We start from the raw sequence: 25,056 nt of genomic DNA on the forward strand, positions 1-25,056 counted from the left end.
GGATAACCTTTGTCTGGCAGGACTTAAATCCTATGAACTAGATGAATTAACTGAGATAGTGGTTGGCTTTCATGGTGGATGTTGTCTATGTGCTAGCATAGCTATTTACAGATGCTTTAAATTTTATTCACTAGTTTCAGAGAACTACACGATATCAACCTCCTGACATAAGTCTCCTCTTTACCAAAGATGCTATCTGAAAACCCAGTAAATTAATGAGCATTTTCACAATAGTCCCCATTCCAACCTGATATACCTTACATTGGCTTGCACATTTGGCAGAACAGAAGTTGAGCTGATAGATAAACCAGCCATTCATAAATACCAAAAAAGATTGATCTTTCCTGAAGGTCAAACAAGAGCCATTTGTACTTGAGTACATCCATGGGCTCCATTCTAGTCACAATATTTTAACCTAATGATGTCACCAATCATGTCATTTGGAATAAGTTTACTTTTTAACTTGGACTACAGAAGACCATTTGTGAGTCAGTTTATTTTGACTTGTTGCAATCCATTTTCTGAAACTTGAATGAGTTTTAAACTTCTACATTTCAATGATTTTCTTCCTTGCAGGTGAAGTACTACAATGTCAGCCTTGCTTATAAAACAGAACAAAAAACTCTTAACAGCGCTGAGCTGTCTTGACATTTAAAATCTCCATTTAAATTTATCATTCAACAACTCAAGACTTTTGAAAATATGGGTTTTGCAACATTTTAGAAAATATAAAACTTCTGCATTACACCTTTATCTGTCACTCCAGTTATCAGGTCCCACAGACCTAGGTTACTGACACCAAAATTAATTCCAGTATAGAAGATAAATTATATTGGAGTTCTACTGGACAGTTAAGATTTTGGCTTCTCAAATAGTGTGTAATAAGAAATCAATCACTGGCTGTAACACTAAATGGATAGTACTGTGAAAAATCATGTATGATGTTCAGGGCTTCATTGTAAAGGCCGAGATCTGAAACACAAACGAGGAAACAAATTAGTCCAGCAAACTATCCATATTTGCTTTGCATCCTATTCATTATTTTTGGAAACACAGTCAGATATGCAACAGTGAAAGGGTCCACTAAAGTGATAATGAATGACCAGATACTCTTTTTTTGTTGGCATGAGCTCCGTGCTCTTTGACTGGCACGACACCATCATACAAAGTCTTATGTTGTACCTTAAGGTTCCACACCACTCTACATTGTAAAATATTTAGCTTACTTTTTAAAAAAATAACAATTCAAAGATAAGCCAGTAAATCCCTTTACTGACATTAAAAAGATATAGTAGGTTTGTGAATAATCTATCACTGTCATATTAACTTGCATTCCATCAGATGTAAACGCAGTCCAGTTAAATGACTCATCAATCATGGACATCATGATGATGGCAGTAGAAAATTTACATTTTAATAAGGCAGCTTGAAATTAAGAGCTATAAAAAAAAAATCCATTTACACTTTGCTATCTTAGAATGTCAAATTAATTCTTGATGGTGTGTTTTCTGTACACGGAGCTTGAAAAATATTCAAACCATTGTCTCAGGACAAGGACTAAAAAGATTTCTTGGTATTTAGCACAAGTAGTACACAATCCACGTGTTGGACTTTAATTCTTAAAACAGACGTGCAGACAATTTTTAATTAGAAATTAAAAATTCATGGTGAAGTTGATTCATGTGGATAAGATTTTTTCCCCTCTGTGTGACAAAAAACTAACAAAGACAGGTACACAACTAAAGCTTTATACGTAGGTTAAATATTAGGTATTGAAAAGATTTTACATTAATTCATTATTGTACATACCAAAACTGTTCTTATCCTCTCGGAAAGGGACGTAGTATGAAGCCTTGATAGTGGCTTTTGGTGTGACCTTTCCAACTACTTCAATGACTCCACTCAACTCTTCATTGAGCTACACAACAGCATAAAAATAAGTAAAATAGACTTTATATTTAAAATACATAATAGAGAATTATAAATATTTACAGTACAGAAGGAGGCCGTTTGGCCCATCATGTCTATGTGAACCAGTAAAGTGTGATCCAGCATAATTCCACGTTCCAGCTCTTGGAAAGCCTATGCACTTCAACTGCATAGCCAAGTATTCTTTAAAGACGATGAGAGTATCTGCCTCTACCATTTATCCATGCACCAAGTTCCAGAGAAACACAACCTCGTATGTGGCGAGCATGCTGGAGAAGTTGACGGGGAGGGAGCCTTTAACTGGTCCCTCGAGGTGGATCGGATGCACAACGCGCTGAGGAAGAGGCCGCAGGTGGGGGAAACTGTCGAGGGCGATGGTAGTGAGGTGGCATCGATTTTTGGACAAAGAAAAACATTCTGAAGTGGGCGAGGCAGACGAAGAAATGCACCTGGGAAGGGAATGAGCTGTGGTTTTACCAGGACCTGGGTGAGGAGCTGACGAAGTGGAGGGCTGAGTACAACCGGATAAAGGCGGCCCTCCATAAGAAGGGGGTCAAGTTCGGGGTTTTGTACCCTGCCCACGGGGGTACACAGGGTGGACAATTTAGGGGTGGGTTTCGACAGGGGAGCGGTAATGGTGAATCTGTCTTTTGTTTGTTGGTGGTTGGTAGGATTGGGGGTGATGGACTGGAAGGGTGGACTGAGGGGAAGTCAAAGGCTTGGGCGGGGGCCACCATGCTAGCTGGACGGGTTAGCTAACGAGTGAAGTGGCGGGTTGCCAGGAGGAAGGTGTGGGGGAGATGGAGTTGGTGTTTTGGGGAGGAGACGATGTGGTGGTTCCTGTATGGGTTGGAGTTCCTGAAGGTGGATTTGGGAGAGGGTGGGCTGAGGATCCCGATTGGGCTGAGAGAGGTGATGGATGGCATGTGTGCGATGCAGGCTGTGAAGGCCCCGGGTCCGGACGGGCTCTCAGTAGAGTTTTCTAAAAGGTTTGGTGCGGAGCTGGGGCCGCTGCTGTTGCGGACGAGGCGAGGGAGAAGGGGAAACTGCCCCATACATTGTCGTAGGCTTCCATTTCCATGATTTTAAAGAAAGAAAAGGACACGGGAGCAGCATGGTTGTACCGCCTGATAATCGCTGCTCAACGTTGATGCGAAGCTTTTTACAAAGGTGCTAGCATCGCCAATTGAGGACTGTGTGCTGACTGTGTTAGGGGAAGACCAGACAGGATCTGTGGAGGGAAGGCAGTTGTCGACAACTGTGTAGAGGCTACTCAATGTAATCATGATGGCCTTGGAGAGGCAGGAGGTAGAGGTAATAATAATATTATAATCTTTATTGTCACAAGTAGGCTTACATTAATGCTGCAAGTTACTGTGAAAAGCCCCTAGTCGCCACATTCCGGCGCCTGTTCGGGCACAGAGGGAGAATTCAGAATGCCCAAATTACCTAATAGCACGTCTTTCGGGACTAGTGGGAGGAAACCGGAGCACCCAGAGGAAGCCCATGCACACATGGGGAGAACGTGCATACTCCGCACAGATAGTGACCCAGGCTGGGAAGCGAACTTGGGACCCTGGCGCTGTGAAGTCATAGAGCTAACCATTCTGCTACTGTGCTGCCCTGGTAGCGATGGACACGTAAAAGGCTTTTGATCGTGTGGAGTGGACGTACTTGTTGGAAGTTCAGGTTTGGGCAGAGGTTCATGGATCAGGTCCCGCTGCTGTGCAGGGCACTGGTGGCGAGCTTTCAGATGAACCGGATGCGATTGGGGTACTTTTGTTTACATCGTGGGACGAGATAGTGTGCCCGCTCTCCCCGTTGCTTTTCACCTTGGCGATGGAGCCGTTGGCAATGGCGCTTAGGACATTGAAGGAGTGGAAATGGATTGAGCAGGGAGTGCTGAGCACAGGGTTTCGATATGTGTGGTGATTTGTTATTATATATTTCAGTCCCAGTGGGCCAAATTGGATTGATTATGAAGATTTTGGGTTACAAGTTGAACATGGGAAAGAGCGAGGTGTCCCGATCAATGCTGTGGGAAAGATAGGAAATTAGGGGAGTTGCCATTCAGGATTTTGGGGGCGCGTTTTAGGTTGGTGTTGCTGAATCTGATAAATTACTGTTGGGTGGCGAATATTGCGATGTTGAGGAAATGGACTGTGGAGGAGAGGTCGTTTTGGGGGTGGGTGGAAGTGGCGTCATGTAGGGGAACGGGTTTAAGGGCGCTGTTGTTGGCACATCTTGCCGGCCAGGTACCTCATGAGCCCAGTGGCGGCGGCGGCATTAAGGATGTGGAGCTGGTGCAGACAATATTTTGGGCTGGAGGGCATGTCGTTGTGGGCACCGATATGCGACAACCATCGGTTTGTGCCTGCAAGGCTGGATGTGAGGTTACAGAGGTAGTGACAGGTGGGGGTCGAGTATTTTAGGGACTTATTTAACAGGGGCAAATTTGCAGGGCTGGGGAAGTTGAGGAGTTGCCCAATGGGAATGGCGTTAGGTACCTGCAGGTGAGGGTTTTGTGAGGAGAGAGGTGCCGTTCTTTCCGAGGCTGCCACCTCCGTGTTGTAGGATAGATTGCTGTTGGAGAATGAAATAGGGGAGGGGAGAGTGTTGGATATATACAAGGTATTGATGGAGAGGGAGGGCGCTCCAGTAGGAGATCAAGTACAAGGGGCGAAAGAACTGGGTGGGGAGGTGCGCAAGGATGTCTTACAAGGGCAGAGGCCTTGTGGAGGGTAGACGCATTCCCGTCGTTGCGAGGTTAAGCTTCACCTAGTTTAAAATAGTGCATAGGGCCCACACGGCAGTGGCGAGGATGAGCAGGTTCTTGGTGGGTGTGGAAGACAGGTGTGGGCGGTGTGCGAGCCAATGAATCTCGTCTACATGTTCTGGGCGTGTCCAAGACAGAGGGGGTTCTGACAGGGATGTGCAAGGTTCTGGGTGTGGGGTTTGCCCCCGAGTTCAAAGGTGGTGATATTCGGGGTATCAGAAGCCCTGAGGGGGGGGGGGGGGAGAGAGAGAGAGAGAGACACGGTAGTTAGCACTGTGGCTTCACAGCGCCAGGGTCCCAGGTTCGATTCCTGGCTTGGGTCACTGCCTTTGCGGAGTCTGCATGGGTTTCCTCCGGGTGCTCCGGTTTCCTCCCATAAGTCCTGAAAGACGTGCTATTAGGTAATTTGGACATTCTGAATTCTCCTTCTGTGTACCCGAATAGGCGCTGCAATGTGGAAACTAGGGGCTTTTCACAGTAACTTCATTGCAGTGTTAATGTAAGCCTACTTGTGACAATAAAGGTTATTAAATTATGTATCAGCCTTTGCCTCCCCGATAGCCCGGAGACGGATTCTGTTGTGTTGGCGGGATTCGGAGCCGCCGAAGGCAAGAGTGTGGGTGAGCGACCTGGTAGAATTCCTGAGGTTGGAGAAAGTCAAGTTTGCTTTGTGGTGGTTGGTAGAGGGGTTTACCCACAGGTGGAAATGGTTGATTGATTTCCTCAAGGAGGATTGCAGGGTCAGCAAGTGGGGGGGGGGGGGGGGGAGAGAGGAAGAGGGGGGGTTGGGAAGGCATGATGTGGTGGGGTGTAGGTATCAGGGGAGGTATGGAATTTGTGGTTGCTTGTTTAGGTTGATGTGTTGATCTTCATATATCTTGTGCATATATGCAAAAAGCCTTGAAGAAAAATATATTTTGGAAAACTTGCCATAATTACAATAGATTTAAATCTATAAAAACCCACAGTTGACCAACAAACTGAAAGTCTATATTGACCCATATTTTGTCATAAATCTCCCAGTGAGCCAGAGAAGACACAGCCAGAGTGAGACAGAACCAACAGTGAGTTTGGGAATTTGAATCTAGGTGGGAATTCGAAGCTAGGTGGGGAGGAAGTGCTTTTTATCCCTGGTAAGTAGTTTTTCTGTTTTCTTTTCATTGGTATATTTATTTATTTGTTCTTCGTTGTTTATTTATTTATTTATTTGGGGGGGGGGGGGGGGGGGGGGGGAGGAGAGAAATTGTAATTGTTGAAGTTAACCGAAGGTTTAAGCCGTGGCAGAAGATCTCAGACCCGTGTCATGCTCCTCGTGTGCGACGTGGGACCTCAGGGACACGTCCACTGTCCCTGGCTCCTTCACATGCAAGAAGTGTGTCCAGTTGCAGCTCTTGTTAGACAGCTTGACGGCTCTGGAGCTGCGGATGGACTCACTTTGGAGCATCCGCGATGCTGAGGACGTCTTGGATAGCACGTTTAGCGAGTTGGTCACACCGCAGGTGAAAGGTACTGAGGGAGATAGAAAATGGGTGACCAAAAGACAGAGCAAGAGTAGGAAGGCAGTGCATGTGTCCTCTGCGGTAATCCCCCTGCAAAACAGATATACCGCTTTGGATACTGTTGAGGGAGGTGGCTTACCAGGGGAAGGCAGCAGCAGCCAGGTTCATGGCACCGTGGCTGGCTCTGCTGCGCAGCTGAACAGGAAGAAGAATGGCGGTTCTGTGGACGCAATCGAGACTCCAGGATGGTATGTTGCCTCCCTGGTGCAAGGGTCAAGGATGTCTTGGAGCTGCTGCAGGACATCCTGGGGGGGGGGGGGGGGGAGAACAGCCAGCTGCCGTGGTGCACATAGGCACCAACGATATAGGTAAAAAACGGGACGAGGTCCTACAAGCTGAATTCAGGGAGTTAGGAGTTAAACTAAAAAGTAGGACCTCAAAAGGTAGTAATCTCAGGATTGCAACCAGTGCCACGAGCTAGTCAGAGTAGGAATGTCAGGATAGATAGGATGAATGCGTGGCTCAAGAGATGGTGCAAGAGGGAGGGATTCAAATTCCTGGGGCATTGGAACCGGTTCTGGGGGAGGTGGGACCAGTACAAACCGGACGGTCTGGACCTGGGCAGGACTGGAACCGATGTCCAGGGGGAAGGGTTTGCTAGAGCTGTTGGGGAGAGTTTAAACTAATGTGGCGGGGGATGGGAACCGATGCAGGAAGTTGGAAGGTAGTAAAACAGGGACAGAAACAAAAGGCAGTAAGGGGGAAAGTGTAAGGCAGAGAAGCCATAGTCAAAAATCAAAAAGAACGACAGTATAAGGTACAGTGACTGAGGGGAGCTCAGTGAATAGGACTAGGAATACTAAAAGGAATAAAATGAGAAGTGAAAACATTAATGGTAAGCGACGCGACAGGTTGTTACATGAAGATATGGGTTCAACGACAAGGAAAATTAGGAGAAAGGTTAAGAGGAAATATAACTTAGGAGAGGTTACTGATCGAGGTGTTAAGATTCAGAACAGAGGTAAAAAAGCCAACATAAGTGTACTTTACCTGAATGCTCGTAGTATTCGGAATAAGGTAAATGAGTTGATGCCGCAAATCATCGTGAATGACTATGATTTGGTGGCCATTACTGAAACATGGTTAAAGGATGGTCACAACTGGGAGTTAAATATCCGAGGGTATCAAACTATTCGGAAGGTCAGAGTGGATGGTAAGGGAGGTGGTGTAGCTCTTTTATTTAAGGATGACATCCGGGCAATAGTAAGGGATGACATCGGTGCTATGGAGGATAAGGTTGAATCCATTTGGGTGGAAATCAGGAAAAGTAAGGCGAAAAAGGTCACTGATAGGAGTAGTCTATAGGCCACCTAATAGTAACATTATGGTGGGGCAGGCAATAAACAAAGAAATAACTGATGCATGTAGAAATGGTACAGCAGTTATCATGGGGGATTTTAATCTACATGTCGATTGGTTTAACCAGGTCGGTCAAGGCAGCCTTGTGGAGGAGTTTATAGAATGTATCCGCGATAGTTTCTAGAACAGTATGTAATGGAACCTATGAGGGAACAAGCGGTCCTAGATCTGGTCCTGAGTAATGAGACAGGATTGATTCAGGATCTCATAGTTAGGGATCCTCTCGGAAGGAGCGATCACAATATGGTGGAATTTAAAATACAGATGGAGGGTGAGAAGGTAAAATCAAGCACTGGTGTTTTGTGCTTAAACAAAGGAGATTACAATGGGATGAGAGAATAACTAGCTAAGGTAGACTGGGAGCAAAGACTTGATGGTGAAACAGTTGAGGAACAGTGGAGAACCTTCCAAGCGATTTTTCACAGTGCTCAGCAAAGGTTTACACCAACAAAAAGGAAGGACGGTAGAAAGAGGGAAAATCGACCGTGGATATCTAAGGAAATAAGGGAGAGTGTCAAATTGAAGGAAAAAGCATACATAGTAGCAAAGATTAGTGGGAGACTAGAGGACTGGGAAATCTTTACGGGGCAACAGAAAGCTACTAAAAAAGCTATAACGAAGAGTAAGGTAGATTATGAGAGTAAACTTGTTCAGAATATAAAAACACAGAGTAAAAGTTTCTACAAAGAACAAAGAAATGTACAGCACAGGAACAGGCCCTTCGGCCCTCCAAGCCCGTGCCGACCATGCAGCCCGACTAAACTACAATCTTCTACACTTCCTGGGACCGTATCCCTCTATTCCCATCCTATTCATGTATTTGTCAAGATGCCCCTTAAATGTCACTATCGTCCCTGCTTCCACCACCTCCTCCGGTAGCGAGTTCCAGGCACCCACTACCCTCTGCGTAAAAAACTTGCCTCGTACATCTACTCTAAACCTTGCCCCTCTCACCTTAAACCTATGGCCCCTAGTAATTGACCCCTCTGCCCTGGGGAAAAGCCTCTGACTATCCACTCTGTCTAAGCCCCTCATAATTTTGTATACCTCTATCAGGTCTCCCCTCAACCTCCTTCGTTCCAGTGAGAACAAACCGAGTTTATTCAACTGCTCCTCATAGCTAATGCCCTCCATACCAGGCAACATTCTGGTAAATCTCTTCTGCACCCTCTCTAAAGCCTCCACATCCTTCTGGTAGTGTGGCGACCAAAATTGAACACTATACTCCAAGTGTGGCCTAAGGTTCTATACAGCTGCAACATGACTTGCCAATTCTTATACTCAATGCCCCGGCCAATGAAGGCAAGCATGCCGTATGCCTTCTTGACTACCTTCTCCACCTGTGTTGCCCCTTTCAATGACCTGTGGACCTGTACTCCTAGATCTCTTTGACTTTCAATACTCTTGAGGGTTCTACAATTCACTGTATATTCCCTACCTGCATTAGACCTTCCAAAATGCATTACCTCACATTTGTCCGGATTAAACTCCATCTGCCATCTCTCCGCCCAAGTCTCCAAACAATCTAAATCCTGCTGTATCCTCCGACAGTCCTCATCGTTATCCGCAATTCCACCAACCTTTGTGTCGTCTGCAAATTTACTAATCAGACCAGTTACATTTTCCTCCAAATCATTTATATATACTACAAAGAGCAAAGGTCCCAGCACTGATCCCTGTGGAACACCACTGGTCACAGCCCTCCAATTAGAAAAGCATCCTTCCATTGCTACTCTCTTCCATTGCTACTCTCTGCCTTCTATGGCCTAGCCAGTTCTGTATCCACCTTGCCAGCTCACCCCTGATCCCGTGTGACTTCACCTTTTGTACTAGTCTACCATGAGGGACCTTGTCAAAGGCCTTACTGAAGTCCATATAGACAATATCCACTGCCCTACCTGCATCAATCATCTTAGTGACCGCCTCGAAAAACTCTATCAAGTTAGTGAGACACAACCTCCCCTTCACAAAACCGTGCTGCCTCTCACTAATACGTCCATTTGCTTCCAAATGGGAGTAGATCCTGTCTCGAAGAATTCTCTCCAGTAATTTCCCTACCACTGAAGTAAGGCTCACCGGCCTGTAGTTCCCGGGATTATCCTTGCTACCCTTCTTAAACAGAGGAACAACATTGGCTATTCTCCAGTCCTCCGGGATATCCCCTGAAGACAGCGAGGATCCAAAGATTTCTGTCAAGGCCTCAGCAATTTCCTCTCCAGCCTCCTTCAGTATTCTGGGGTAGATCCCATCAGGCCCTGGGGACTTATCTACCGTAATAGTTTTTAAGACACCCAACACCTCGTCTTTTTGGATCTCAATGTGACCCAGGCTATTTACACACCCTTCTCCAGACTCAACATCTACCAATTTCTTCTCTTTGGTGAATACTGATGCAAAGTATTAATTTAGTACCTCGCCCATTTCCTCTGGCTCCACACATAGATTCCCTTGCCTATCCTTCAGTGGGCCAACCCTTTCCCTGGCTACTCTCTTGCTTTTTATGTACGTGTAAAAAGCCTTGGGATTTTCCTTAACCCTATTTACCAATGACTTTTCGTGACCCCTTCTAGCCCTCCTGACTCCTTGCTTAAGTTCCTTCCTACTTTCCTTATATTCCACGCAGGCTTCGTCTGTTCCCAGCCTTTTAGCCCTGACAAATGCCTCCTTTTTCTTTTTGACGAGGCCTACAATATCTCTTGTCATCCAAGGTTCCCGAAAATTGCCATATTTATCCTTCTTCCTCACAGGAACATGCCGGTCCTGAATTCCTTTCAACTGCCACTTGAAAGCCTCCCACATGTCAGATGTTGATTTGCCCTCAAACATCCGCCCCCAATCTATGTTCTTCAGTTCCCGCCTAATATTGTTATAATTAGCCTTCCCCCAATTTAGCACATTCATCCTAGGACCACTCTTATCCTTGTCCACCAGTACTTTAAAACTTACTGAATTGTGGTCACTGTTACCGAAATGCTCCCCTACTGAAACATCTACCACCTTGCCGGGCTCATTCCCTAATACCAGGTCCAGTACCGCCCCTTCCCTAGTTGGACTGTCTACATATTGTTTTAAGAAGCCCTCCTGGATGCTCCTTACAAACTCCGCCCCGTCTAAGCCCCTGGCACTAAGTGAGTCCCAGTCAATATTGGGGAAGTTGAAGTCTCCCATCACCACAACCCTGTTGTTTTTACTCTTTTCCAAAATCTGTCTACCTATCTGCTCCTCTATCTCCCGCTGGCTGTTGGGAGGACTGTAGTAAACCCCCAACATTGTGACTGCACCCTTCTTATTCCTGATCTCTACCCATATAGCCTCACTGCCCTCTGAGGTGTCCTCCCGCAGTACAGCTGTGATATTCTCCCAAACCAGTAGCGCAACTCCGCCTCCCCTTTTACATCCCCCTCTATCCCGCCTGAAACATCTAAATGCTGCCAATCCTGCCCTTCCCTCAACCAGGTCTCTGTAATGGCAACAACATCATAGTTCCAAGTACTAATCCAAGCTCTACGTTCATCTGCCTTACCCGTAATACTTCTTGCATTAAAACATATGCACTTCAGGCCACCAGACCCGCTGTGTTCAGCAACTTCTCCCTGTCTGCTCTGCCTCAGAGTCACAGTGTCCCTATTCCCTAGTTCTCCCTCAATGCTCTCACCTTCTGACCTATTGCTCCCGTGCCCACCCCCCTGCCATACTAGTTTAAACCCTCCCGTGTGACACTAGCAAACCTCGCGGCCAGGATATTTATGCCTCTCCAGTTTAGATGCAACCCGTCCTTCTTATACAGGTCACACCTGCCCCGGAAGAGCTCCCAGTGGTCCAGATAATGGAAACCCTCCCTCCTACACCAGCTGTTTAGCCACGTGTTTAGCTGCTCTATCTTCCTATTTCTAGCCTCACTGGCACGTGGCACAGGGAGTAATCCCGAGATTACAACCCTCGAGGTCCTGTCTTTTAACTTTCTGCCTAGCTCCCTGAACTCCTGCTGCAGGACCTCATGCCCCTTCCTGCCTATGTCGTTAGTACCAATATGTACAACGACCTCTGCCTGTTTGCCCTCCCCCTTCAGGATACCCTCTACCCATTCGGAGACATCCTGGACCCTGGCACCAGGGAGGCAACATACCATCCTGGAGTCTCTTTCACGTCCACAGAAGCGCCTATCTGTGCCCCTGACTATAGAGTCCCCTATTACTATTACTCTTCTGCGCTTTGACCCTCCCTTCTGAACATCAGAGCCAGCCGTGGTGCCACTGCTCTGGCTGCTGCTGTTTTCCCGATAGGCTATCCCCCCCGACAGTATCCAAAGGGGTATATCTGTTCGAGAGGGGGACAACCACAGGGGATTCCTGCACTGACTGCCTGCCCTTTCTGGTGGTCACCCATTTCTCTGCCTGCACCTTGGGTGTGACCACATTTACATAACTGCGATCTATGACGCTTTCCGCCACCTGCATGCTCCTAAGTGCATCCAATTGCTGCTCCAACCGAACCATGCGGTCTGTGAGGAGCTCCAGTTGGGTGCACTTTCTGCAGATGAAGCCATCCGGGACGCTGGAAGCCTCCCGGACCTGCCACATCTCACAGTCAGAGCACTGCACCCCTCTAACTGACATTGCGTCAATTAATAAAAATTTAAAAAAAAATTTTTTTATAAATATTTTTTTTAAATTTCAAAGTTACTGTTAACTATCTGTTTCCTAGCACTAGATTTCTAATAGAAATGCGAAAGCTAAATATAGTACTCTCCGATCTCTGGCTTAGATATCCCTCTAAATTATAATTAAGTAATTATGTTTAATTAGTTACCAATGCTTAATTTTTTAATTTAGTGTAGAATCCCAACCAGCCACTCAGGCCACAGCTTTTCTGTGATGTCACTTCAGTTTCCCCCCGACACACACACAATTTGAAAAAGGTACAAAAGTAAAAATGAGTAAAAATCACTTACTTACCTTCTTAGTGTTAATAATAAAATATGGTACTTACCTCACACCAATGGGTTTTATTATTAGGTTAGAGGAGGAGGGCGGGTGGGAGACACTACACGTGTAGTGTCTCGGGTTTCCTCTCCACCAGAATTTATTGGTGAGGGTCTTCCCAGAAGTCCGCGGGTCGAACTTCCTGTTCCCGCCTTAAATGCTAAATTAAAAAAAAAACAACAGAAAAGAGGGACCGAAAACTGGGCCAGGTAAGTGTTTTTAAAGGAGAGACCTACCTCCCAGCAATCACTTCCGCACTGCCCCCGCTGAAATTGACTAACCAGCTCTTCTCCCGCTGAAATCGACTGGCCTGCCCCTGCAAAGACAAGTGTTTTTAAAGGAGAGACTTACCTCCCAGCAATCACTTCCGCACTGCCCCCGCTGAAATTGACTAACCAGCTCTTCTCCCGCTAAAATCGACTGGCCTGCCCCTGCAAAGACAAGTGTTTTTAAAGGAGAGACTTACCTCCCAGCAATCACTTCCGCACTGCCCCCGCTGAAATTGACTAACCAGCTCTTCTCCCGCTAAAATCAACTTTGTTCGAGAAAGAAAGTACAAATATATAAAACAAAAAAGAGTGGCTACGGTAAATATTGGTCCTTTAGAGGATGAGAAGGGAGATTTAATAATGGGAGATGAGGAAATGGCTGAGGAACTGAACAGGTTTTTTGGGTCGGTCTTCACAGTGGAAGACACAAATAACATGCCAGTGACTGATGGAAATGAGGCTATGACAGGTGAGGACCTTGAGAGGATTGTTATCAACAAGGAGGTAGTGATGGGCAAGCTAATGGGGCTAAAAGTAGACAAGTCTTCTGGCCCTGAAGGAATGCATCCCAGAGTGCTAAAAGAGATGTCTAGGGAAATTGCAAATGCACTAGTGATAATTTACCAAACTTCACTAGACTCTGGGGTGGTCCCGGCGGATTGGAAATTAGCAAACGTGACACCACTGTTTAAAAAAGGAGGTAGGCAGAAAGCGGGTAATTATAGGCCAGTGAGCTTAACTTCGGTAGTAGGGAAGATGCTGGAATCTATCATCAAGGAAGAAATAGTGAGGCACCTGGATGGAAATTGTCCCATTGGGCAGACGCAGCATGGGTTTGTAAAGGGCAGGTCGTGCCTAACTAATTTAGTGGAATTTTTTGAGGACATTACCAGTGCGGTAGATAACGGGGAGCCAATGGATGTGGTATATCTGGATTTCCAGAAAGCCTTTGACAAGGTGCCACACAAAAGGTTGCTGCATACGATAAAGATGCATGGCATTAAGGGGAAAGTAGTAGCATGGATAGAGGATTGGTTAATTAATAGAAAGCAGAGAGTGGGGATTAATGGGTGTTTCTCTGGCTGGCAATCAGTAGCTAGTGGTGTCCCTCAGGGATCAGTGTTGGGCCCACAATTGTTCATAATTTACAAAGATGATTTGGAGTTGGGGACCAAGGGCAATGTGTCCAAATTTGCAGACGATACTAAAATGAGTGGTAAAGCAAAAAGTGCAGAGGATACTGGAAGTCTGCAGAGGGATTTGGATAGGCTAAGTGAATGGACTAGGGTCTGGCAGATGAAAAACAATGTTGACAAATGTGATGTTATCCATTTTGGTGTGAAGAACAGCAAAAGGGATTATTATTGAAATGCTAAAATATTAAAACATGCTGCTGTGCGGAGACCTGGGTGTGCTAGTGCATGAGTCGCAAAAAGTTGGTTCACAGGTGCAACAGATGATTGAGAAGATAAGTGGAGTTTTGTCCTTCATTGCTGGAGGGATGGAGTTTTTTAAGACTAGAGAGGTTATGCTGTAATTATATAAAGGTGTTAGTGAGGCCACACCTGGAGTATTGTGTTCAGTTTTGGTCTCCTTACTTGAGAAAGGACGTACTGGCACTGGAGGGTGTGCAGAGGAGATTCATTAGGTTAATCCCAGAGCTGAAGGGGTTGGATTACGAGGAGAGGTTGAGTAGACTGGGACTGTACTCGTTGGACTTTAGAAGGATGAGGGGGGGGATCTTATAAAAACATATAAAATTATGAAGGGAATAGATAGGATAGATGCGGGCCGGTTGTTTCCACTGGCGGGTGAAAGCAGAACTAGGGGGCATAGCCTCAAAATAAGGGGAAGTAGATTTAGGACTGAGTTTAGGAGGAACTTCTTCACCCAAAGGGTTGTGAATCTATGGAATTCCTTGCCCAGTGAAGCAGTAGAGGCTCCTTCATTAAATGTTTTTAAGATAAAGATAGATAGTTTTTCGAAGAATAAAGGGATTAAAGGTTATGGTGTACGGGCCAGAAAGTGGAGCTGAGTTCACAAAAGATCAGCCATGATCTCATTGAATGGTGGAGCAGGCTCGAGGGGCCAGGTGGCCTACTTCTCCTCCTAGTTCTTATAATGGTGAGGCTATCTATCATTGCTCACCTTTATTACGGAATAAATCACCAGAAACTTCCAGCACCTGCAATCTAGTGAAATACAGTATTCAGAAAGTTTGTCTGATTTGTCCTGCTCCTCCAGAAGCTATACTATCCTCTTTGATAGATTCCGCATTAAAACACAAGAAGAACACCAGTGAATATTTAGTTGGGTGGTAAGTTTTGATTACTGCCAAATAAACCTCTTTGCCACCAAAATTTTACTTCTAGAAGTATGAAGACTCATCCTTTCAAATGTTCATTACTGTTGGGATATTTTATTTTGATTTTTTCTTACATTCTTTCTGCCCCTTCTCTCAATTCCATGTTACTTTCCATCTCCTTATTTTGCTTTCTGTACATCATTTCGCATAGAATAAACATTCTAACCTGCAGTTCTTGGTTTAGACTCATGCCGTCTGTAAATTTCTGGAATCTGATTGTCTGGAGAGCCTCATTGCTACTTGCCACATTTACACAGGTTGCCAAACCCCTGTGAATGGCGTTGCATCAAACCACCCCTCTAATTACCTTTGCAATAGCCCATAAAATGTCCCTCAGCATCTGAACCTACAAAGAATGATGAGCACCAATTGTTTGCTGCTGTCTGTAAAATCCAGGCGATTATATTGGGTAATTGGCCTGGAACAATTTTAAGAATTGTGTGTGTAATTTGTTAATGAAAATATTCTGAAAACAGAGTGATTTACATTTAAATTGCACACTTGCAGCATTGTTGAAACTTAATCCCACTGCTCACCAATACATCTATACAGCTGCAAAGATTTAAAGTGGAGATGCTCCTCTTTTGCTATGTTTTGGGTTAAACTGCTGTAGAAATAAATGATTAATGTAACTTTTAGGTTTACGACTCTTCCCAGGTCACTTCAATAATGCATAAATTGAATATATATAAGATCTTCAAACTAATTTACAGGATCTTTCGCCACCCCTTCCCCGTATCGTGATGCCCTGTAACTCCCAGCAACATCACCAGAATATTTATGGCACCCTGACAATGCCCAAGTGTAGAATAAACCTGCAAACCTTTCATGAACAGGGTGGGTAGAATAAACAGGAATTGATGGTATATTACATGAATGATTAGTTTTGCTGGGCTGGATTTAGTGCCGACAGCAGGGGCCCCACAGCCAGGCATAAAATTGGATGTGCAGGCAAGAGAGGGCACACTGTTGCAGGAGTGACCATAGTCACCACAGAGGCCCTGCCATAGTTGAACAGAGTGTTCAGAAAGGAATCCTGTCCCATCCCTCCAAGCTCACCATGGTCTACCTTGTGCACACCCCCTGCACAGGGGAAGAAATCCTTAATTGGTCACTTAAATTGCTCAGTTGAGCTCTGGGTGGGATGGCCATCTGAACCTTCCCCACTTTGGCAAGCTGGCAGCAAGAACTGACAGTTACTTTACCCACTCCCTTCAATCTCCATTTCATGGGCCCCTGCCAGCATCCAGCACCCCCCCAGAGAGCTGGAAAAAGTCAACTCATTGTTAATCACAAGAGATTCTGATGCTTCACCAATAAATTTTGACTTTGAGCTAGGAAGTTTAAAAAATCTTATTAGATATATAAATTAAATATTTCGGTATTTTATTGGTTTAATTGTCAGTGATGCAGCAAACTAACTGATGCGAACTCTACCGAGATCATGTTAAAATCTCATTTTCTCTTGCTTTGACACTGTTGGCATTCCTTCTCCCTTACACCAGGAGTTAAAGTCAGCACACAACCCGACTTGCATTTGGTGATATATTAACAGCAACCGGCTATCAAAAAATTCAGGCTACAATGGCATAAAATGTTTTTTAAACCGTTTCAAAAAGCAGTTCGGTATGCTGTGACTACAATTGTGTTTCTTTTTACATATTTTTTCATTTCATTTCATTAGATCGAATAAAATTACACTTTAAAAAAAAAAAATTCACTTACCGGATCAGTCATTTCCACAGTTACATTCTTCCCATCACCATCTGACAGAACGAAGGAGGCACCAGAGGGGTGAACCTGATTCACAAAAAAATCAGGATATGATTAATGTACAGTAAACCCGGCGACAACCCGATCTTTCTGGACCCCTAGACAACTGCACATATCAGTTCACCCATCCGGCTATAGCAGGGGGGGGGGGGGGGGCGGTGACGGCCTCGGTGCGGACCCGGGCCCGGTGACTGAGACGCTGAGCTGAGCCCCCCGCTACCTTCTGAACGCGGCCCACGAAGCAAACGGCCATCCCGGTGAAGCGCGAGACCAGGCTCGTGTTAATCCTCGTGCGTGGAACCTCCAGAATGTCCGCCATTGCCCCCTGTCTCCTGGCAACCGCTGGCTGGCGGGAAATGGTGTTGTCCCCGGAACTCCCACCCGGTACCTGTGCGACGCCGTACACGATCCCCACCCTCCGCGACTTGAACACCACGAATATTTGTTCCGGATTGCAAACAATTGCAATATCACGCCACCGCCGTCTGGTACACCTCCCAACCTTATCAGCGGGTGTTATACCTTATTCCAAGGGTATGATATCACATAAGAGAGAGAATTCCATATTTGTCTTTCTGCATCAATTGATCGTTGGCAATGGGAAACGTTAATTCGCTTCAGTGTCCCAACCTGGATTATGGGAAAGAAGAGATAAAAGTGCTACTGTTAAACAAAGGCTGACACTTCAGGAGCAGGGCTGAAGGGTGAGACGAATTTGGCGGAAAATAAGATATAGGCAGCAGAGTTTTGGATGAACTGGTTTACGAAGAGTGGAGGCTGGGAAACTAGCTAGGAAAGCCATGGAATAATTATATTTAGAGCTGACAATCATGGATGCAGAAAGCAAATAGTTTTTTATGGAACTGTAAGGCGTTCTTAATTCAGAAGTTGATATGGGTTTGGAGGCACAGCGCAGGGTCAAATAGATTGTTCGGAATTTTGATGTCGGTGATCTGGGAGGGACAGTACACGAGAGGGAAAAACAATACGTGATGAGAGAGGGAAAGAGAGAAAAGATAGAATTAACAAGTCTGGAATGGCAGCTAAAAGTGTGCACGTGAATGGACTGAAGGTAAATTCAAGCTATGGAAGGAGGGATGGGAAAGGTTAAGGGATACATGTGATAGCGTCTGCATGGGCTTCCTCCGTGTCGTGTTGGATGTTCTGCTACACAGATGAACCAACACGGTTGCAGATGGTACAACTCTGTTTTATTACCAATAATAACATCTGTAAACTTGTTACTGTGGTTCGTTCATTACCCTTTAACCTGTGGACCCAGCCCTAATACTATCTTGGAGAAGCACTCAGCACATGGTGAATGTCTGAGTGGCTTGCTGTGAGCTCTGTGCCCTGAGCTGTCTCCTGCTGAAAGAGCGGGAACTGTGGTGTTCCCCATTTTATAGTGCGTGTGCCCTTGCTTGTGATTGGCTGCGATGTTGCGTGTGTGTTGATTGGTCCGTTGATCTGTCCATCAGTGTGTATGTGTGTTTGCACCATGATGTTTATCTGAATATCATGACATCCCCCCCCTTTTTTTACAAAAATATGTGCCTATGTGTTAATAAATATAGATGTGTACTGAGCGCAGCTGAATGTGTGTGCGCAATATCTACAACATGTACATGAGGCTAAACTATATACATAGGAAGGTGTCAGGTGCAACATAGCAACGAGGTTGTACCCTAAACAAAACAAGTGTAAACATCAAGCATCAAAACGAACTCCTGTAACGACAAAAAGAGAAACATATTAACATTGTGGCATAAAACTTTAGTGAGTCCAATGTTCAAACAGGCTCATAAGTCCAGCCTAGTAGGTGGGCGACGAATTCAGGTTGACCGCCTCAAGGGTGGGTCAGGATCCACTGGCTGAGGAATGGGCCTGGCCACAGGTGACAGAGGAATGGGCATGGTGGCAGGAAGCTCCACGAAGTCGACATCAGGACCAACAGGAGGGCGTGGCACCGGTGTATGATCATGTAGCGAGCGCTGAAGCTGGCGAAGAGCCCGGCGATTGCGCCGGCGAATGGAGCCATCAGGCATGCGAACAAGGAACGAGCGGGGAGCCACGCGTCGGAGAACTTCGGCAGTTGTCGACCAGCCACCCTCTGGTAGGTGGATGCGGACGTTGTCTCCAGGCGCCAAGGCAGGAAGATCAGTTGCCCGAGTGTCATGTGCCACCTTCTGCTGAGCACGCTGCTGTCGCATCCTTTGCAGTACTGGAGCATAGTCGGGTGTAGGTTCAAGAATGGATGGCTACAGTGGTCCTGAGGGCGCGACCCATCAACAGTTGGGCTGTTGAGAGGCCAGTGGCTAGTGGGGCCGAACGATAGGCCAGCAGGGCTAAACAGAAGTCAGATCCGGCATCAGCAGCCTTGCAGAGGAGCCGCTTGACGATATGAACGCTCTTTTCCGCCTTGCCATTGGACTGGGGATGCAGAGGGCTGGACGTCACGTGTGTGAAGCCATACGAAGCAGCAAAAGAAGACCATTCTTGGCTTGCAAAACAGGGCCTATTGTCCGACATGACAGAAAGCGGAATGCCATGGCAAGCGAAGGTCTCTTTGCATGCCCTGATGACAGCGGACGATGTCAAATCGTGCAGGCGTATGACCTCTGGATAATTCAAAACGTAATCTATGATGATGACGTAGTCCCTGCCAAGGACATGAAAGAGGTCCACACCCACCTTTGTCCAGGGGGACGTTACCAACTCATGGGGCTGAAGTGTCTCAGGGGGCTGCACTGGCTGAAACCTTTGGCAGGTGGGGCAGTTGAGCACCATGTTGGCAATGTCGTCGCTGATGCCCGGCCAGTAGACAGCTTCTCGGGCCCACCGCCTGCACTTCTCAACCCCGAGGTGGCCTTCGTGCAGTTGTTCGAGGACCAGCCTGTGCATGCTGTGTGGAATCACAATCCGGTCCAACTTTAGGAGGACACCGTCAATGACGGCCAAGTCGTCCCTGACATTGTAGAATTGTGGGCACTGTCATTTGAGCCACCCTCCCGTCATGTGGCGCATCACACGTTGTAGAAGGGGGTCAGCCGCAGTCTCCCGGCGAATACGGGCCAGACTTGAATCATCAGCTGGCAGATTGGCCGATGTGAAGGCCACATGCGCTTCGACCTGACAGACGAACCCCTCCGAATCGGGCGATGTGCTCACTGCTCTGGATAGGGCATCCGCGATGATGAGGTCCTTTCCCGGCGTGTAGACCAGTCGGAAGTCGTACCTCCGGAGCTTGAGCAGAATGCGCTGGAGGCGAGGGGTCATCTCATCAGGACCTTTTGTATGATGCTGACCAGGGGGCGATGGTCTGTTTTCACGGTGAACTGAGGGAGACCATACACGTAGTCGTGGAACTTATCTATGCCGGTTAACAAACCCAGGCACTCCTTCTCGATCTGCGCTGTTCTGTGGGGGTCATGGCCCGCGAGGCATAGGCGACCGGGGCCCATGATGCAGTGTCATCCCGTTGCAGGAGTACCGCCCCAATGCCAGACTGGCTGGCATCAGTCGAGATCTTCGTATCTCAAGAGGTGTCGAAGAACACCAATACCGGGGCTGTGGTGAGCTTAATTTTGAGCTCTTCCCATTCCTTCTGGTGTGCGGGCAGCCACTGGAACTCCGTGGTCTTCTTCACTAGGTGGGGAAGAGCCGTTGTGTGGGAGGCAAGGTTGGGAATGAACTTCCCCAGGAAGTTGACCATCCCGAGAAAGCGTAGCACTGCTTTCTTGTCTGCCGGCTGCGGCATGGCTGTAATGGCGCTCGCTTTGTCTGCATCCGGACGCACTCCTGACCAGGATATGTGGTCCCCCAGAAACTTTAGCTCAGTTTGGCCAAAAGAACACTTGGCTCGGTTGAGGCGCAGGCCGTGTTCCCGTATCCGAGCAAAGACACGCTGGAGATGACTGATGTGCTCCTGTGATGTGGTGGACCAGATGATGACGTCGTCAACATAGACGCGCACCCCTTCAATGCCCTCCATCATCTGTTCCATGATTCTGTGAAATACCTCGGATGCCGAGATGATGCCAAACGGCATCCTGTTGTAGCAGTACCTGCCGAAAGGAATGTTGAAGGTGCACAGCTTCCTGCTGGACTGATCCAGTTGAATCTGCCAAAAACCCTTTGAGGCATCAAGCTTTGTAAAAAATGTAGCCAGGGCCATTTCGCTCGTGATCTCTTCCCGTTTGGGTACGGGGTAATGTTCCCTCATGATGTTGTTGTTTAGGTCTTTCAGGTCGATGCAGCTCCGGAGTTCGCCAGAGGGCTTTTTAACGCAAACCATAGAGCTGACCCATGGCGTGGGCTCCGTGACCCGGGATAGCACTCCTTGGTCCTGGAGATCCTGCAGCTGCTGCTTGAGGTGGTCTTTGAGTGGTGCTGGGACTCTACGAAGTGCGTGACTGACGGGGTGGCGTCCGGCTTGAGCCATATTCTGTAAGTGTAGGGCAGTGTGCCCATGCCCTCGAATGCCTCCTGGTTGTGGGCGAGGAGCGAGTGGAGCTGTGCCCTAAATTCTGCATCCGGGAAGTCTGACGTGCCTTCTGGAGACAGAGCGTGTACCCGCTGAACGAGGTGGAGTACCTTGCACGCCTGTGCGCCTAGCAGGGAGTCCTTCGATGATCCAACTATCTCAAAGGACAGTGATGCTGTGTATGCATTGTGTGTCACCTAGAGCTGGCAGGATCCCATGGCCGGGATAATTTTTCCGTTGTAGCCGACCATCTTACAACGGGATGGCCGAATCGGTGGTGTGACCTTCAAGGCGTAGAAGGCTGACCATGCTATTTGGTTGGCGGAGGCACCAGTGTCTAAATGGAATGTGATTGGCGATCGGTTGACCGTTAGGGTGGCACACCATTCATCACCCGAATTGACACTGTTCACTGGCATCGGCTGGTGGGTCCTGCTTGGGGACATCCGGTTCCTGTCAATGACCGCAACACGAAAGGCTTCCCGGTCGTCTGTATCATCGGTCTGTATATCGTCAGGGTATGACTCGGTGTATGGAGGCTGAATGGTCCGCACGTCCCTGCGAGGCTGGCGGAATTGGGGAGCGTTGGCAGGTTGAGCTGCTCGACAGCAAGCAGCGTAGTGGCCCATCTTGCCACAGCGGAGGCATTGTCGGTTCTTTGCTGGACATTGCCGTTTTAAATGTGCGGATCCACAGTTGCCGCACGTCGTGACGTCATGGCGTTCGTTGCGCCATCGCGCATGCGCAGTTTGGTCCTGCGTAGAGCGCGCCTGCGCGTCACGTCCCTCTGCATGGACGTCTCTTTTGGCGCGTACAAGCGCGGGAGGAACGCGGTAAGCGTGCAAAATGGCTGCCTTCGTCCGGGCCGCGAGGAATTCGATCGCCTGGACCCGCTCAGCCTCGTAGGACCCTGCCTTGCTGATTCGGCCGCCTGGAATTGGGAGTAGCGGCTGGTCGCGTTTTCATGGAGGACGCAGGCTTCAATGGCGGTGGCTAGGGTGAGGCTTTTAATTTTGAGGAGCTGCTGGAGTAGGGTGCCCGAGGTGACCCCAAAAACTATCTGGTCCTGAATCATGGAATTGGAGGTGGCTTCGTAACCGCAGGACTGCGCGAGGATACGGAGGTGTGTTAGGAAAGATTGAAAAGGCTCATCCTTACCCTGCAGGCGCTGCTGGAAGAGGTACCTCTCGAAGCTCTCATTTACCTTGACGCTGAAGTGTTGCTCGAGTTTAAGAAGGACCGTCTTGTACTTCGTCTTGTCCTCACCTTCCGCGAACACCAGGTAGTTGTAGATGTCGATGGCGTGAGGCTCTGCCGTGGAGAGGAGGAGGGCGATTGTCCTGGTGTCCGAAGCATTCTCCCTTTCTGTGACTTCTAGGAAGAACTGGAAGTGCTGTTTAATCAGCTTCCAGTTGACGCCGAGGTTTCCAGCGATTTGGAGCAGCTGCGGCGGGCTGATGGTGTCCATGGTGCAGGATGGCGGATTCCTGAAGATGTGTAGGTAGGTCTCACGGTTGCTGCGTTCCAATCCTGGTACTATGTCGTGTTGGGTGCTCTGCTACACAGACGAACCAACACGGTTGAAGATGGTATAACTCTGTTTTATTACTAATAATAACAACATCTGTAAACTTGTTACTGTGGTTTGTTCATTACCCTTTAACCTGTGGACCCAACCCTAACACTATCTTGGAGAGGCACTCAGCACATGGTGAATGTCTGAGTGGCTCGCTGTGAGCTCTGTGCCCTGAGCTGTCTCCTGCTGGAAAGAGCGGGAACTGTTGTGTTCCCCGTTTTATAGTGCGTGTGCCCTTGCTTGTGATTTGCTGCAATGTTGCGTGTGTGTTGATTGGTCCGTTGATCTGTCCATCAGTGTGTATGTGTATTTGCACCATGATGTTTATCTGAATAGCATGACACTCCGGGTGCTCCGATTTCCTCCCACAAGTACCGAAAGACGTGCTTGTTAGGTGAATTGGATATTCTGAATTCTCCCTGCGTACCTGAACAGGCATCGGGATGTGGCGACTAGGGGATTTTCACAGTAACTTGTGGTGTTAATGTAACCCTACTTGTTTTGTTATGCCCTTGACGTAGCATAAGCTGCTTCCTTGATGTGCACTCTGACAAAGGAAGGTTCAGACTTGGAGATAGCTTTAACACATTTATTAAGCTATTAACAATTCTCCTACTTGGATTCGACGCTACTGTTAATCCTGCTCAGACTGACTAACCAGTCTGCTACAATCCACGTGGTGGGAGTGATGTGTTTCAAATCAACCCTGTGTACACACTGAGTGTCTCCACTGAAAAGAGACTGAACGTGTGTGATGTGTCCTTTTATATGGGTTGGTGAAATGCCCTCCTATGGTAGTGTCACCTCTGAGTGTATCGTGACTGCCCATTGGTTGTGTCCTATCTTACTGACCTATTGGTTGATCTGTGTGTCATGTCTCTGGTGTTCCCTCTAGTGTCTAGCAAGGTGTGTATGTACATTAACCCTTTGTGTACTTACAGTGATGTATATCACTACACTTGTGACAATAATAAGATTATTATGTTTACCATTGCTGATGCTAGTCTGTTGTAATAGCTGGTAACAGATCACATGACCAGGGGGTAGACTTTATGGGTCACCAGTGATGTCATGTAGATATTGGGATTAAGGTTACTCTCTGGGTGGAGATATTATAGCTTTGTTAGTAATCTTTGAAAGCATTATTTTTTTCTCTGAGTGCACGTATCTGTCGGGAACTGCTTGCCAAGAAGCGGGGCCTTGAATTCATTCATGGGCAGAGCGAAGCTGTCAATGGCCTGGACGTGCCGTGCGATGCAGCGTGATGGCGTCATCGGCTATAGCGTGATGACACGACGTGACGTGGCAGGGCCCGGAAGCTGAGGTAAACAAGCTCGAGCGACCGAGCCTGAGGGAGATCATTTGAAAGGCAGAAAACCGTCCTACAAGTTTCTAACGCCATTGACGACTCAAGGCCGTGTGCAGCGACAGTGTTGTTCGTTTTCTGTCGGCTTTTCCTAGATTTGATGTGGAGTTAGGCTGGTGACGCAGTTATTTTTTCTACTGTAAGTACAGGCAGGGAATGCTTGCCCTCATTCCCCCGCCCGCCCAGCAGCAGAAGCCCCAGTAAACCAAAAGCAAATACTGCGGATGCGGGGAATTTGAAAAAAAAAACATTGGCGTGACCATACTTCCACTGTTGACCAGTTCAGATGTGCAGCTAGTTTGCTAAATGTAATGTTGATGTAACTGAGTCAACATGTTTGCAAAAGGGACCGGTCAAGAAAGTTGCCCTTTTCCCAGTTGTTAACATTCTATTTGTCATAATTTACGGAAGATTTCACAATACCTACCAGTATCCTTTTTTGAGGGACAATTAGGTGGAGCAGGAGGAAGAACATTCAATATTGTCACAGTGAAGATGGTTGTATTGATAAAATAACTCCAATTTAGAGTAAAAGCAAATTACTGTGGATGCTGGAATCTGAAACCAAAAGGGAAAATGCTGGAAAATCTAAAGCAGGTCTGGCAACATCTGTAAGCCA

The 25,056-nt window shown here is 47.2% G+C and overlaps 2 protein-coding genes across 10 annotated transcripts in view; one reads left to right on the plus strand and one right to left on the minus strand.

Moving 5' to 3' along the window:
• Positions 1-436: 436 nt before the first annotated feature.
• On the minus strand, positions 437-17,387 carry rpa3 (replication protein A3). Its single transcript, XM_072509090.1, has 4 exons — positions 17,233-17,387; positions 16,965-17,039; positions 1,810-1,918; positions 437-972 (listed from the first exon to the last, which is right to left on the minus strand). Exons 1-4 carry the CDS (start codon positions 17,329-17,331, stop codon positions 890-892), a joined length of 366 nt encoding a protein of 121 aa, XP_072365191.1. The 5' UTR covers positions 17,332-17,387; the 3' UTR covers positions 437-889.
• Positions 17,321-25,056, plus strand: part of umad1 (UBAP1-MVB12-associated (UMA) domain containing 1) — a 117,502-nt gene continuing 109,766 nt past the window's right edge. For 4 of the 9 annotated variants that reach the window (XM_072509080.1, XM_072509081.1, XM_072509082.1 and 1 more), the window contains exon 1: positions 17,321-17,546. In XM_072509080.1, coding sequence (XP_072365181.1) covers positions 17,321-17,546 — 226 coding nt within the window. The other 5 variants (XM_072509085.1, XM_072509087.1, XM_072509084.1 and 2 more) reach the window with 3 other exon arrangements.

This window comes from Scyliorhinus torazame, chromosome 6 (genome assembly GCF_047496885.1).
Source record: "Scyliorhinus torazame isolate Kashiwa2021f chromosome 6, sScyTor2.1, whole genome shotgun sequence".
Lineage (NCBI taxonomy): Eukaryota > Metazoa > Chordata > Chondrichthyes > Carcharhiniformes > Scyliorhinidae > Scyliorhinus > Scyliorhinus torazame.

Bases quoted from the DNA above. Each gene is read 5' to 3' on its own strand.
- rpa3 (XM_072509090.1), bottom strand. From the start codon at position 17,331: ATGGCGGACATTCTGGAGGTTCCACGCACGAGGATTAACACGAGCCTG. The intron at 1,919-16,964 runs GTAAGTGAATTT...GCTGTTGTGTAG, and splicing joins CTGTGGAAATGACTGATCCG to CTCAATGAAGAGTTGAGTGG. The intron at 973-1,809 runs GTATGTACAATA...TTTGTGTTTCAG, and splicing joins AGAGGATAAGAACAGTTTTG to ATCTCGGCCTTTACAATGAA.